General features: G+C 42.2%; 1 protein-coding gene across 1 annotated transcript in view; it reads left to right on the top strand.

The window, feature by feature from the left end:
* LOC126354206 (cytochrome P450 4g15) overlaps positions 1-14,687 on the top strand; it is a 44,539-nt gene extending 29,852 nt beyond the window's left edge. The window contains exons 7-12 of the mRNA XM_050003664.1: positions 2,593-2,743; positions 6,804-6,913; positions 7,003-7,071; positions 7,824-7,992; positions 12,404-12,589; positions 14,146-14,687. Of these exons, the coding sequence (XP_049859621.1) occupies positions 2,593-2,743; positions 6,804-6,913; positions 7,003-7,071; positions 7,824-7,992; positions 12,404-12,589; positions 14,146-14,333 (873 nt within the window). The 3' untranslated portion in view covers positions 14,334-14,687. The remainder of the gene's footprint in view (positions 1-2,592; positions 2,744-6,803; positions 6,914-7,002; positions 7,072-7,823; positions 7,993-12,403; positions 12,590-14,145) is intronic.
* Positions 14,688-15,763: the final 1,076 nt, after the last annotated feature.

Raw genomic sequence — 15,763 nt, 5'->3', positions numbered from 1 at the left:
ATTGACTAACGCCTTTCAAAACCAACAGAACACGTCGTCATTTAGTTGTTAACGTGTAAGTAGATAAGTGACAGAAGATGTTGATTTTATATGATTAAAACATGCAAAAAAATTTCAGGATAAGTCTACCAAAGCGGCCGAAAGTGCACCGAGTAAGAAACGCTGTTCCGAAATAAATCTATAAATGTTTACAATTACATTCTGATGTAAGTAAAAATAATAAACTTGTTATAACCGTTAGGAATTGCATTTTGCAATACAAAGAAATTTTGCAAATCAATTTGGGTTACAACCGGACCATCCTCAGGCATAAAAGTGTATTTAATTGTGTATTCCTCAACTACAGTATTTAATTAAAATCTTTAAGTTTGGTATAACTTGTGATGAAACTGCTTTCGTTTTCCAGAGCAAGCTATCACAGTGTAAGTTCGAAGATAGAAGTACATGATCAGTAATATCACAACTTATATAAAAACGGCATATTTCAGGATTTTAAACACACATTGCAATTGCTGAATGCACAGTTAAATACATAATTTATGACCTAATGTGGTCAGATGGTGACAGAAATGACTGTCAAAATAAAAATAAGTACAGCTATTTAATACCGTCAACACAAATTACTTCTCTTATAATTGTAGTTTACGAATGCTTCGTCTTGCGGAGATAAGACAAAAATCTTCTCGGGCTTCCAGGCACGTCAGCCAAGTTAACTCCCAGGCCATCGTCCGTGTACTCGTCGGCTATTGTCAATGTCAAAAATGTTCAGATGTGTGTGAAATCTTATGGGACTTAACTGCTAAGGTCATCAGTCCCTAAGCTTACACTCTACTTAACCTAAATTATCCTAAGGACAAACACACACACACACCCATGCCCGAGGAAGGACTCGAACCTCCGCCGGGATCAGCTGCGCAGTCCATGACTGCAGCGTCCTAGACCGCTCGGCTAATACCACGCGGCTGTCAAGTGTCATCTGGCTCTTATAATGGTCCTTATGTCTCTTGGACTGTGTGCATATATCATGGACTGTTCGGTGAGGTAGTGTCGAGTGTTATCACAATTTCAGAAGAGGCCTACACGAACCACCTCTGTATGGGATTATAAACTCAAGACGCCAGTCGACGAAGACGAAATGAAAAACACTTTGTGACACAAAAAAGAACGTACCGCAAAGAGCTTATCCGAATGGAACTTAATCAGTAAATGTGATGTACAAGTAAGACAAACTGATTATTACAATTGCAGAAAAAATGAGAGATTCATTTAAGAGAAATAACTTCACTAATTTAGCAAGTCAATAACGCGTAGCTCCACCTATGGACCTTATGCAAGCAGTTATTCTGCTTGGAAGAGCTTGATAGAGTTGTTTGGTGTCCTCCGAGTGATGTCGGGCCAAATGCTATTTAACTGGCGCGTTAGACTGTCAAAATCTGGAGTTGGTTGGAAGGAGCTGCCCATAATGCTCCAAACGTTCTCAGTTGAGTATAGGTCAGGTGATGTCCTGGTCAAGGTAGAGTTTGGCAAGCACGAAGAGGAGCAGTAAAAACTCTCACCGTCTGCGGGTGGGCATTACCTTGCTGAAATGTAAGCCCAGGTTAACTTGCCATGAAGGGTTATGAAACAGACCGTGACTCCTGGTTGTCGGGTCGTATGTCTGAGGCGCCTCTGGACACGTCTTCGCTCGTCAACGGGGCTCTGTTCGAAGTGTGTCTCCTGAAGAGTCACTCTCAATGAGAGTCCAGCCGAAGACGTGACTGGAGATCCCCCAGACAGCGCTGGGATACCAACCTGAATATCGCCCTCCATATGGCTGCCAGGAGTGATGGTCGGTGGTGCCATTTCTTTTCATAGCAGGACGTCCTGGAGTTATGTATACCCGTCTGCAGAGAGCGAGAGTTTCTACTGCTTGTCTTGGTGCTAGCCAAGCCCTACTTTGTCCAACAAGGTCGCCGTATCTCTTCCCAATTGAGAACATTTGGAGGATTATGGGCAGGATCCTCCAACCAGCTCGGGGTTTTTACGATGTAACGCGCTAGTTGAATTGAATTTCTGATGATACCACTCTGGACATCCAGCAACTCCATCAATCAGTGCCAAGGCCAATAACTTGTTGCATAAGGGCCAGAGAAGGACCAACGAGTCATTCACTTCCTCAGTTTGTGAAGCTCTTTCTCTTGAATAAGTCATCTAATAGTTCTGAAATTGTAATCAGTTATTTGTCTGTACATTTCCATGATATTCGGACAATTGCTCCGTGGTGCGTCGATTTTTTTTCCGTAGAGTGCATGTGATTTCGTTTGGCCCTGTAAGACACCGCAATCTGAAACACGATGCGATTCATTTGTGTACATTATCTGATACTCAATTCGAGAATGAAGAACGTGATCGCTGGGAAATAATTGACTTGAAAGCATACACTGGTTTAGATATGTATTCGATTCGTAATCCGGCGCTGATTAGCGGCATAATGAGTTGTAAGAGAAAACAAAGACAAAAATCTCTAGTAGCTGGTAGCTGCTTCGTTCAGATTTGTTAAGAGGCTGCATATGCGGCAGAGTGGTGTTTATATTTTGGCGTGTTGGGCTTCAGGTGCTGAAGAAGAAGAAGGAGGAGTTCCAGAAGGGCGGCGGCGCCAAGCGGTACATCGCATCCGAGCAGACGGACACGGCGGCGGCGGCGGCGCTCTCCGCCAACAAGGGGCTGCGAGACGACCTCGACGAGCAGGACGAGAACGACGTCGGTAAGCAGTGGCTGGCGAGCAGCGAGCAGCGGGCACGCGTGGTCGCCAGGCGGCGTGATGTCAGCCTACAGCAGCCGCGTACAGATGCGCGCGGCTCGTGCTGCCCGGCACGTGGCCGCCCGAGCTGCGTTCCGCGGCCCATCTCAGCACGACTCTGTTCCGTTGGGATTCGACTACGCTAAATCCCAAAAGAGGGGAATCAAAACGATATTATTGGCCGGGAGACACCATCAGAGGTTGTTCGGCCGCCGGGGCAAGTCTTTTTCCATGAATAGGCAACTTCCATGTCGATGACGAAACGATGCACAGCGCCCAGTCCCCGAGCAGATAACATCTCCGGTTGGCAATCGAACCTGGGCCCCTTCCATGGCAATCAGCTCCACTCATCACTCAGCTACAGAGGCGCAGCCACTCGATTATATGGATCAAACATAAGAGCGAGCCTTGTGAAGCGATATGAAGCGCAGCGATGACAGAAAAGCAGTTCTTGCACATCTAGTACAGAAAAATTACTTATTAGAAGAATTATAAGAACAGCGCGCTTGCTATCGCTTATTTTGTTCGGGTACTCGGGAGATCCACGATGTCTAAATTCCTAGTGTTTCAATAGGAGACTGTAGTGGAGATGCACAGGAATGTGCGTTGGCCATAAACACTGAGGTGACGGGAGTCAGAGGACAGCGTTGTGCACGAATACAGATGGTGCAGTGCATTTGCAAAGCAGTCATTTGTACCCTGGTGATCCATATGAAAAGGTTTCCGGCGTGATAATGGCCGCACGACGGAAATTAGCAGGCTCTGAACGTGGAATGATAGTTGGAGCTAGACGTAGGTAAATTCCAGTTCAGAAATCGTTACGGAATTCAGTAGTCCCAGATCCACAGTGTCAGAGTGGACTGAGAATACCAAATTACCTCTGATCATGGCCATTGTACTTGCCGACGGCCTTCATTTAACGACCGAGAACAGCGGCGTTCGCGTAGAATTGTCACGGCTGAGACAGCGTCAAATAACGCCAGAAATCACTGTGGGACGTACGACGAAAATATCCGTAAGGACAGTGGGGCAAAATTGGGCGTTAATGGGCTATGACAGCAGACGATCGTCGCCAGTGCCTTTGCTAACATTAGACATCGCCTGCAGCGCCTTTCCTGGGCACGTGACCATATCGGTTCGACCATGACTGGAAAATCATGGCCTGGTCAAATGAATCCTGATTTCAGTTATTAAGAGCTACTGGTGAGGTTCGATTTTGGCACAGACCGCAAGAAACCATGGACCTAAGTTGTCAACAAGGCACTGTGGAAGTTCGTGGTGGCTCCATAATGAAAGGGTTGTGTTTATATGGAATGGACTAGGTCCTCTGGTCCAACTGAACCGATCATTGACTGCAAGTTGTTGCGTTCGGCTGCTTGGAGACCTTTTGCAGCAAACAACGATGTAATTTTTATGGATGAGAGTGTCCATGTCACCGGGCCACAATAGTTCTCCATTGGTTTGAAGAACATTCCGTACAATTCGAGTGAATGATTTGGCCATGCATGAATCCCATCGAACATTTATCGGACATATCGACAGGTCAGTTTTTGTACAAAATCCAGCATTGTCAACCCTTTGGCAGCTATGGGCAGCTATAGGGGCAGCGTGGCTCAGTCTTCCTGCAGGGGACTTCCAACGAATTGCTGAGTCCACACCACGTAGATTTCTGCACTAGGCCGGGCAAAGGAGGTCCGACACGATTTTAAGAGGTATCCGACGGCTTTTTTCACCTGTGTGCGTGCTGTACATAAAAGTGCACCATCATGAAGACGACGCTCAGCAGTCGTCAATTTGGTACATTTTTTGATACGCAAATGATTATCATTCCAAAGGAACCGCACGTGGTAGACAGGAATAGCCCCATTTACGAAGGCATGCTGAAAAGGTAATATCTCCGAATCTTTCATGTGAAAACAAACGATATTAAGTGAAACAAATGTTATTTAAATAAGACACACATAATTAACAATATACTTCTTTACTGTTGATGTCTGGATATTTGCACACCTCTGTCGCCAGAGGGCTCCGAATTGCAGTATGTGTAACGTAACTGCGTAGATGCATGAGAAACAGCGTGCTGTAACACACATAGCATCCTCTCCTTCAGTACGGCAATACCAGACTACCCACGAGCCCTGCGACAATCCGACGTCTCGGATTCGCTATCACCGACCATCCTCTATACCGTCCCAACTTGGGTCCAGTCGATTTTCATCTGTTTCCATAAACTTAAAGAAAGCCCTCAAGGAGTTCAGTTTGATAGTGACGAAGCGATGCAAGCAGAGGTGAGGTTGTGTCTCTGTCAACAAAGTCAAACATTCTGCAGTGATAGTATCAACAAACTGATGTTTCGTTGGGAGAAATTTGTTCGTCGCCAGTGCGACTATGTTGAGAAACAAATATATGGATATGATGAATAAAGATGTAGAATATTTGTAACGTTTAATTTATTTAAAAGGCTTTAAGAATCATCTCATAAAAAATACGGAGCCATTACTTTTCAGCACGCCCTCGTATTAGTGAAAAGGCGATATTATGACCGTAGTGAGCTACTTGGTAAACTGAAAGAGGGAGGATACCGTTATGGACGTGTGCAGGCGTTCATATTTGATATAAAGAAGATATTTAGACTTGTTCCAAACATGTTAGATATCACTCCATTTGTTTGCATTAAAATTAATCAAATGCAAACTGTCTCGTTCATGCAGTATGTTAATAATACACGTTCAACGATTTCGCGATATATGGGACCCAATTTCTTGCATCAGAGGAGAGGTCAGTGGCATTTTGATTTTCATTCTGGCTGAGCAAAGATGACCCATAATTACAGAAGTGAGACTAACATGTTACTGCTGCACATATGTGCTGTGTCTCACGTGTCGGTAGTGGACGTGGCCAGTCGCACTATATGACATCTATAAAACATTTGTAAGTTTATTTAGAATTGTCACATTTAATAATTGCTATGTATCTAACTCCGAAGTACTGCAGGTTCTTCTGTGGTGCTGAGGTATATGCAATGACAATGAGAGTAATGTACTTGATAAAAACCAACAGTCGTGAGTACTGATACGCTCTGCTAGTCCCCGAATATTAATAATGTTTAATTGAATCGTGCTACGTCAAAGTAATGTGCCCTCACTGCACAAATGTTGATACAGTGAATTTGGGGGGGGGGGGGGGGGGAGGGCGGGGGGAACTTTGAGTGTGGCTGCTTAAATAGCTGCACTGGTCAAGCAGGGTCGCACACAGTGACGTCATGTCAGTTTAGCGTCGTCTAGCGGCCTGTATGCGTGACGTCTCTCCCATCGGCGACAGAGAGCTATGGAAAAGCGAGCTCACCCACCTCGCTGGAGGAAGGTTTAAAATGCTACCTCCACGTAGCTGTAATGGCACGCGGCATGTCGGGTGTGCTCCAGAAAGATGCCTTTGATACCGCACGTTAAATTTGCTGGGCGTAGTAAAATGACTTGAATATTTATAAACAAATGTTTCTAATTAAAAGCTATAAGCAACAAAAAATTTAAGCCTACAAAGAAATCGCAAATCGACAATGAAAATACGGGAAAGATTTAAGTTTGATTAAGGATTCTCCTACTTTTCTTAAATCACAGCAAGTGAATACTTGTCTATCCAACGTCATGTCCGATTTTCACCCTACTTCTATTTCTTATAGACTCTATTTTATTTTATTATGAAGTCGTGTTTAAGTCCCATACAAAGAAATATTTTCTTTGTGTTACAATATTTGATATAAGTTACTCATGACTTTCCTTGTGGCAATCAGAATTTCCCAAAGTTTTAAGGTTAGCACATTTCAAAATAAAATAAATAGACTGGCAATAAATTATTTAGCAACAAACTCCTCCCTTCTTAAATCTCGGTCTATTATGTCATGAATATTCTAAAAATATCAAGACGCATTAATTTCTAACATGCTGGGTTCACATATAATTTAATGTCTACGCGCAAACGCTTACCTTCCACCCAATGTTCCATATCATTTACTGTTTATTTCCAGGTCAAAAGAAGAGGTTGGCCTTCTTGGACCTGATGATCGAAAGCGCCCAGAATGGAGTAGTGCTGACTGATGAAGAAATTAAAGAGGAAGTGGACACCATCATGTTTGAGGTGAGCGTGTAGGCAGATCATGCATTTGAGTGTTCGAAACATGAAAATCACGACATTCGTTATGTTACATTACCTTCTCGATGTTGCAGGGACACGACACCACAGCTGCTGGCAGTAGTTTCTTCCTATCGATGATGGGCATTCATCAAGACATTCAGGTAAAGTAACTCAACAGAGGTCTTGTTTGTCCTGATTCGGGAAGTTCTAGCATTGCTCTAGTGTTGTGCTCTTTTTTTTCATACAAGATTGCTTCTCTTGTCAAACAACTGTAGTACATATGTTAAGGAAAACTCAACTAGAATGTTTTCTGTTTTTACACCATCCTTTACTAGTCATTGACAGCTACGGATACTATGAAAGTGCCAAGTATTAATTCTTCTATTTTAAAGCGAAATGTAACTGCAGCCACTATGCAGACAAAAATGAACTGTCCGTTGATTCCACTATCAGAAGATTATAAGCTACTTATTCCCAGACCACTGAAATGTGATCTTTCAATACAACTTGACCTGCTTGATATAACTCAAAATAATGACTTTCGTCTTGTTTCCACTCTTTATCTAAACGTTTCTGACCAGTAATCTCGCAACAGCTTCCTCTGGCAAACTAATACTTTCGCACTCATCCTCCTCATGCTTCTCTTCATACACATTCCCTCTCTCTCTCTCTCTCTCTCTCTCTTTCTCTTTCTATTTCTCGTTCCCACCTCTTCTGAAATTCTCATCTCTTCCTGTCTTGTGCAAACTACTACGAACAATAACGACAAATGTATGAGGCCTATCAGAATAACATAGTAATTCAGAATGAAAATCTATAGCTTCATAAAGCTTGTATATTTTACAATTTGTGTGCAGTGTTACTGACTTCACCGCAAAAATCAACAGAAAACGAGAAAATGTACGTGTTTCAGGACAAAGTGATCCAGGAGCTGGATGAGATCTTCGGGGACTCAGACAGGCCGGCCACATTCCAGGACACTCTGGAAATGAAGTACCTCGAGCGCTGCATCCTGGAGACGCTTCGCATGTTCCCACCAGTGCCTGTCATAGCTAGACAGCTCCACGAAGAACTCAAACTCGGTAAATATTTGCACAAAAGTCTACTTCGACGCGGAATAACTTCTAAACTATCTGTCACACACACACATGCACACACACACACACACACACACACACACACACACACACACACACACAACCCTCATACACACGCAAAGTTCACTTTTATATTAATTTACGGCCATAAAGTAGTTTATTGACTTACGACACCTGCATCGAATAACAAATTTCGTCACTTTAGTTGCATTTGTACAAGAGAAATGAGTATGCAAATTAATTACCTCATTCAAACAAATCATAACTGAAATTAGCGTTCCTACATGAAGATTCAGAAGTCTTCTATGCGGGCCAATAAGTGACCTGAATCGATACAAGATCAAGCTACAGTCACAGACTCCCAAATCTCTAATCTAGAAATGGCTAGGGAAATTAAACCAAAATTCCGAATAAGGAAGTTGTAGTTGCATTCAGTGTTTTATTATTCGAATTCTGCAGTAGCAGTTTCGTTGTGTGACTGTTCACTTCTGTTTTCAGAAAGCAAAAAATATTAGTATCTATCTAATATTGTTATTTTCCTGCGTTTAACATGGTCGACAGATTAAATGTGTCAAGTACTATTAACGGGGATCCCTTCAGATACTTAGAGAGTAGCTTGAATTAAATGTCAACTGATGAAAAGGAAGTAAAACAGTTTATTAGTTTTAATGATTAAGCTTTCTTTTCACAACTGTGACGTCTTTCCAGATGTAGTTAGCAACAGAAACAAGACCAGTTTATTTGATAATTTATATTTTGCTGTCTAAATGTTATTTTTACTTACTTGATTAACTAGTCTGTTGTGATGTGAGAATTTCTACCGTCTACCTACGATATCAAGCCATCACGTAAACGAATTTCGTAGTGTATCCTTTGGCAGATTGTCTTTGTCTTGACCTTCAGTACTTCACATAAACCGTACTCTTCCATTTTAGCTCCTTATTGATCGCCCTGCATTTTTCCTTACATATGAATGATTTTCTGGGGTTACTTTAACAGACAATACATCTTTGCTCTTCAATTACGAATAAATGAAAAAAGACAACAGAGTACCTTTACCCTCATGAATGTACACGCGGAAAATTTTGTCTAGAATTTTGTTCTTATGTCAGATTTAAAGCTACTTTGATGCTTTCTGCGATGTGGTAAAAAAGCAGTGGGGACAACCTGACAGCAAAATGCACAGCATTTGAGTGAACCATGTAACACAGAGAATTTATCAAAAACAATCTACAGAAGAGCAGAGTTAACTATAAAAGTCCATCTGAAGTCACACTAGATCGGAACGTTGGAACTCAACACGATTTGGAATACGTCGTCTAGATTGACGAGTGGTATGTCTATCAAAATGAGTGAAGTTTCCAGACATGTGAGTGTTCGACTACTGTGTACTGTCATCTTCGTCTACTTAATCCACAATAATTATATAATTCCACATGTGTTAATACACCATGGTACGCATTATGGACTCTCAAGATCATGACTTAAATAGCGTATCGAAGTGTTATTGATGAGCTTACCTCCAACTTCAGCTACAGCCAAAGACATGAAACTAGATTTATAAGCCGAAACTCATACTTACAACTGTAATGTACTCCAATGCATTAAACGTAGCAAAGTCATTAAAAACAGACTTCTTGTCATAGCAATTTCTAATCATGTTGATCACTAGTAGCAAAAAAATTGAGTTTGGATTTCTAGAGTTGAAAGAAAACTTGAGGGTTAAGATCTACAAATCTATAATATTGCAATTTCACCTCGTTAATTGAGAATAACTCCTGCTAAATTGATTTGGGGACGTATTCCCTGAGTTAGTTTTTCTTACTTGTTTAGAGTTATGCAAAAAGGAAGCATCGGCTGATGGTTGTTCTGCCTTTTGTGCTGGTTCATAATAGCGTCCGACTGAATGAAGGTATCGGCCGCAACAAGATCATCGAAATGAATGATGCGCCTTTTATAATTCAACTGCCAGTATCTGGATAAGTACTGAGTTTATATTTCACAGACCAGCACACGCATTTTCGTTACTTTTCTGTGTTACAAACTCCAGTTTCCAAACAGGTTCGGAAGGCTGTCGCAAACCGCTGTGTTCCGGTTTAACGACTAGTTTTCGAACGAGGGAAACCTAAGACCTTGCGCGTAGATCGTGGCGAGTGTATGGTGACTTCGGCCTTCAAATTTATCTTCAGCACTTAATCATGTCGTTATGCATCGATCTGAGATCACAAATGTCGACCTCCTCTGTTGTCGCTTTCAAGCCGTCCACGTTCAGTTTGTATGGTATTTTTTGATACGTTAGTATTCTTCACGGGAGGAGGAGGGGGGGGGGGGGGCGGGAGGAAGCAGTGTCCATTTAATCCAAAGAACAAGGTATTAACATTGATGAAAGTGCAATTTTTCTCATGTCGACAACCTATACAGAGACAACACAACTTTTTCAGCAATAGTTCACATACTTAAGTTTAAACTTCTAATAGATGTCGACCGTCTGTAGTTTTCGGCGCGCTTCCATACAATAACCATCATTATTGGTCCAACCGCTGCTTGGAATGAAAATGAAAATTTTGCGCCGTTCACTGGTTACCCCAAGGCATAGAAATTACTACCTAATTGCGGGAAACATGCCAAAGTAGTATGAACACACAGCCAGTCGTAAGGAAAACTCAATGGCAAAACAGTCCTTCATTACGGTCCGTGGGCGTCCCAAGGAGCATCGGTTGGACAGTCTCAATCCGATATGACGTTCGACAGAATATTCCGGCGGGAACCAACCAAGGAAGTGCACACTGGATCGCGCTATAGAAAAGAAGAAGAAGAAAAGAAATGGTCTTATTGTTATGGACCAAAATTGTCTCATAACTTCAGAACTGTAAGAACGTACGAGATAAATCACATGAATTTTTAGGAACGCTTGGACCAGATGATGTGACTACAGGGACTTGAAAAATCAACTGCACTTAAACTGAATATCTAAGTAAACTGTGAGATGAAGCCACGCGGAGAAAGTGAAATTGTCACGGGAACAAATCCTGCTTGACATATCTGTAGCTTCAACAGTTCAGTTTCCGATTGCTAAAATACTTTTTCCGGTTAATTAACGTGACGTCTGTATCTAGAAATATTGTGCATATCTAAAATAAATATATATGTAGCGTGTTTTAGATTTCTTATTGAACTGTAGCTTTTCAGGAATTGTACATTAATGTGTTAAAACTCTCCCTACATACACCGTACAGAATATCCTTCTGCTACTTCGAGTCATACCACAACTAGTAGAAAACAAAGAAAATTAAAAAAAATTAAGTTTATTGCTGTGGAACTGTTATTTCCAGTGAAAAATCATACCAGTTACCTCCCACACAAGCACCGTCAACTATATGCCGGGTACTGAATCAGCTACTAGCTAGTCATACTTTTATAGTCATTCTACTATAAGGGTGCTTTAAAACAAGACGATGGAGGTTTTACAAAGCCCAGCAGATAAATATAGGCTTAGGAGACGAGTTTTATGTTACGTCGCACACAATGACCGTTGTTATAATAAACAGTCTGCAATCACAAAATACTTTTAAAATTTTGTGGCGGTGTGACTCGCATTACCTTTTTTCTTTACCAATATGTTACAGCCACACGAACAAAACGAAAATCACTGCACAAAATTTCATAATCTTAGTAAAAAATATTTCCTTCATAAACATTCGGAAAGTCAGTCTTTGCAATTCGCTTGTTCTGTGCACACTAGTCGCTATCCCAAGCGAAACCTATCTGTAAATAGCTAATTAACCATTCATTTAAACAACCTGTTGCATATATCGATTTAAAATATCTACTAACTAAACAGCTTCTATAGACTTACGTAACTGAGCAGTTAAGTGAAAACAGAGGCAGTCTTACCTCTAAACGAAATCGGACCACCAACATTAAAATTCATGCCTCGGCGACACTTATCGTCGTTGTTCATTGGCAGCTGTAAATAGGAAAGCTGAAACTTTGGATAGACGACGACTACTTCTAGTTTCCGATTCGTTTCCGCGCAACAAATAGTATTTGCTACTGTTGCTTAGAGTTTACTGCAACAGTATTCTTTGGCACGCTAGAACTACTGCGAAGCAAAGATAATTGTCAGTCGACACAAGAATATCGCAGATCCAACTGGCGCCAAACAATTTTTCTTTTTGAAACACCTCACGGCAATGCAGCAGTGAATAAATAAACAATCAGATGGAAATATGAATTGTTAAGCAACTTAACTTCCAGCAAACTTGCAGTCTTATCCCGACAGAATAAGTACGAAGCCTTTGAAACGTTCAGCAGTAATTCAGTATGTATATTTCTGCTCAAGACGTTTTACGTTGTACCTCTTCCCGTAATAATTTTATGCTCTATTTCGTTGTAGCCTCCATGGACGTAACGCTGCCCGCCGGCTGCACCGTAGTCGTGGGCACCTACAAGATCCACCACCGGGAAGACATTTATCCCAATCCGGAAGTTTTCAATCCTGACAACTTCATCCCAGAGAAGACCGCTGACAGGCATTACTACGCCTTCATCCCGTTCAGCGCTGGCCCCAGGAGTTGCGTTGGTAAGTAACTACTGATCTTCTTGTTTCCACATTACAATGCCTCGGCAACAAGGACACTCTCTTCGGTGTCTACGCAGCAAATCACTCATTGATCCTCCAGCAGCAAGTGTTGGAGGCCGGCCGCTGTGGTCGTGCGGTTCTAGGCGCTTCAGTCCGGAATCACGCTGCTACGGTCGCAGGTTCAAATCCTGCCTCGGGCATGGATGTGTGTGATGTCCTTAGGTTAGTTAGGTTTAAGTAGTTGTAAGTCTAGGGGACTGATGACCTCAGATGTTAAGTCCCATAGCGCTTAGAGCCATTTGAACGAACTATTGAATGACTTAACTCCTCAAAACTAGGTCGTTTCTGTCAGCATAGAAATCACGCCTAGCAACTGAGGCAAACGTTCCAAGTTCTGACCAATAATTTTATAAATAAGTTTAACAAAGTCCTATTCTTGCCGATTTTGCAGTGACTAACCAATAATGGTCTGGCGTGGGGAGGAACACAGAAAATCTGTACACTTCATGAGAGAGTCTAACCCTAGCCAATCGAAATGCTTGCACATACACATGTGTGAGAAAGTCTCTCCTTTAGAGAAATAATTACTGTGAACCAATCATTGTTTCTGTTGACTAGGATTTCAAATCAACACTCTTTCATGGCGTTGCAGCTGGAAAACAGCAGGTTCCACACTCTCCCATTCGGAGGGCTACATCTGGCTTCGATTTCATCTTTCGAAGAAGAATTTCTTCTGTTGTCTCACACAAAGTAGTTTTCCGGCTCACAGTCCGTCATTAAGGCTCCTGCTGTGTGGAGATGGGACTTAGCGAATTCTCTGTCTTCCACCTGACATTAGGGTTGCTTTCAGCTCTAGACATGTCTGTGTTCCTCTAGGTCTTTACTGTAAACTTCCATGTGGCACGAGCCAGCTAAGAAAAGCTGCACGAAATAACACTATTATGAAGGACAAGAAAAGAAGTAATGAGCTGGGCAACCATTGGCATCGTTGAATATTGTCTGCAGCTATGGTGCAGCTTCAAAGAACCAGTTACTGAATATTGGGACGTGCATATTACATTGTAAAGTAGGTTGCATGACAGCTTGGGGATAAACTGCCACGCAACATTATGAGTGCCCTAACTAAGAATTCTTCTCTTGGACTCACTTGTCACTCTTTCCAACGAGTGACAGGTGTCTAACGCACGGTGCAGCACACGCAATAGCCGATGTGTACTGCAGTGTTGAATTTCGCGTAAGTTACATCAGATTCTGCAGATGGTGTCACACCTGACGTATAGAACGATTTTGCTACAGTTCTTGACAATGAGCACGTGCCTTTTATTTACATGTCTGTGACGATTGTACGTATTTGAGGAATTTGTTCTTGGAATGTATCAATTTTGTAACCGAAGTGTTTAGTTTTACTGCCTTCAAAGAGCACTCATTCACTATCTCCTAAAATTCATTACTGTCTGATTACGACTAAATTCCTTGTGTTACCCTAATGCATGAATCTGTCGTACCAACAGCGCTTTCCCCTTGAATTAACGGAGTGTTCTTGTGTGTTGTTACAGGTCGCAAGTACGCCATGCTGAAGCTGAAGATCATCCTGTCGACGATCCTGCGCAACTACCGCGTGTACTCAGACCTGACAGAGAAGGACTTCAAGCTGACGGCCGACATCATCCTGAAGCGCGCCGAGGGATTCAAGGTCCGCATGCAGCCCCGCGTCAGACGCTCCGCCGCCGTCAAGGCGCACTGACGCCACACTGCACTCTCGCTGCCTGCCGGGTCGACAGACGTCACCTCTCTCCGTGCATGAGATGCACCCTATACAAAGAGCGTATTTATTTAACGTAACTAGCTTCAATGTTTCTCATTATGTAGGTCCTCAGACACTTTCTGCTACAGTACTATTTTAGTCTAGTAACAAAGTAATCGACAATGTTAACGCACCAAAGACTTTAGCGTGTCGCTGTAGGTACTACTTCGGAGCTTCTCTGCGCTGGCAAGCGCGTGGTGAACATTCTGGATGCCTTTTGAGTTTAGGGTATGGAATATCCAAGGACCATTCTGTATATTGAAATTTGTTGTTTAATAAACGTTTTCCAATAAATACAGACTTCTTCTTTCTGAAATCAGCATCCCTTCACTATTCTCTTCGTCTTCTTTGGTTGGAACTGCAGGGACACCGCAAGCGCAAGTTTATGATGAAAGCAATACTACACTACACTTATAGTTATCAAGAGCATTTCCTGCAGTGCTATTACAGATATTTAGCTTGGTCTGGGTACCGGATGGCTACAATTGGTATTAAGTTCCTCACGGAAGTTTAGTGTGAACCGTAATTATCGCATTGCAGCGAAACTTTGCAGATATGCTGACGCGTATTTAAGTTGGAAAAAAATTAGTTCCAATTCTGGGTATCAGGTGCAAAACTGGCGCTGTACAGCATCTTGTAGACCTCTCTGGGGCTCATACTGAACAAATTGAGTAAGTGTTGGTCCATAATAAAATCAACATTATGCCTTTCTCACTTGTTTGACCTTTTGTGCCCACGTCCCGTTCCTCATATATTATATATGGAAACATTTCAATACGTCTTTCTCGCGTTCACAGCGCCAGATTTGCACCTGATGGCCATAATTGGAAATAATTTTTTTTGAGTGTAAATCGACTCTTCATTAACGCTTTAGAATATCTACCAAGTTTCGCTGCCATATGATAATCAGAGCCCATACTGGACCTCTGTGAGCAGCTGCACTTCATGTAGACTCTAAGTAATAAAAACAAGAAACACTAAGGAATTATCCGAATGTGGTGAATGGGACAGAAATCAGTAGAAGTGGTGTATATTTACAGACAAACAAATAATTTTAATTTCAGAAAAACTGGATGACTTATCAAGAGAAAGAGCATCATAAATTGAGAAAGTCAATAAACCATTGGTCTACCATGGCCCGTATGTAGTTATTCTCCTTGGCATCGATTGAAAGAGTTGCTGGATATTCTCATGAGTGATATCGTGCTAGATTCTGTCCAACTGGCGCTCTAGGTCATCAAAATCCCGAGCCGGCTGGAGGACCGTGTCCATAAAGCTCCAAACGTTCTCAGTTTTGGAAGGATCCTGGGACCTTGCTGGTCAATGTAGGGTTTGGCAAGCAGTAGAAACTCTCGCCACATGCGGGCGGG

The sequence above is a fragment of the Schistocerca gregaria genome, chromosome 3 (assembly GCF_023897955.1).
Source record: "Schistocerca gregaria isolate iqSchGreg1 chromosome 3, iqSchGreg1.2, whole genome shotgun sequence".
Taxonomy (NCBI): domain Eukaryota; kingdom Metazoa; phylum Arthropoda; class Insecta; order Orthoptera; family Acrididae; genus Schistocerca; species Schistocerca gregaria.
This window is presented reverse-complemented; position numbering and strand designations above follow the sequence as displayed.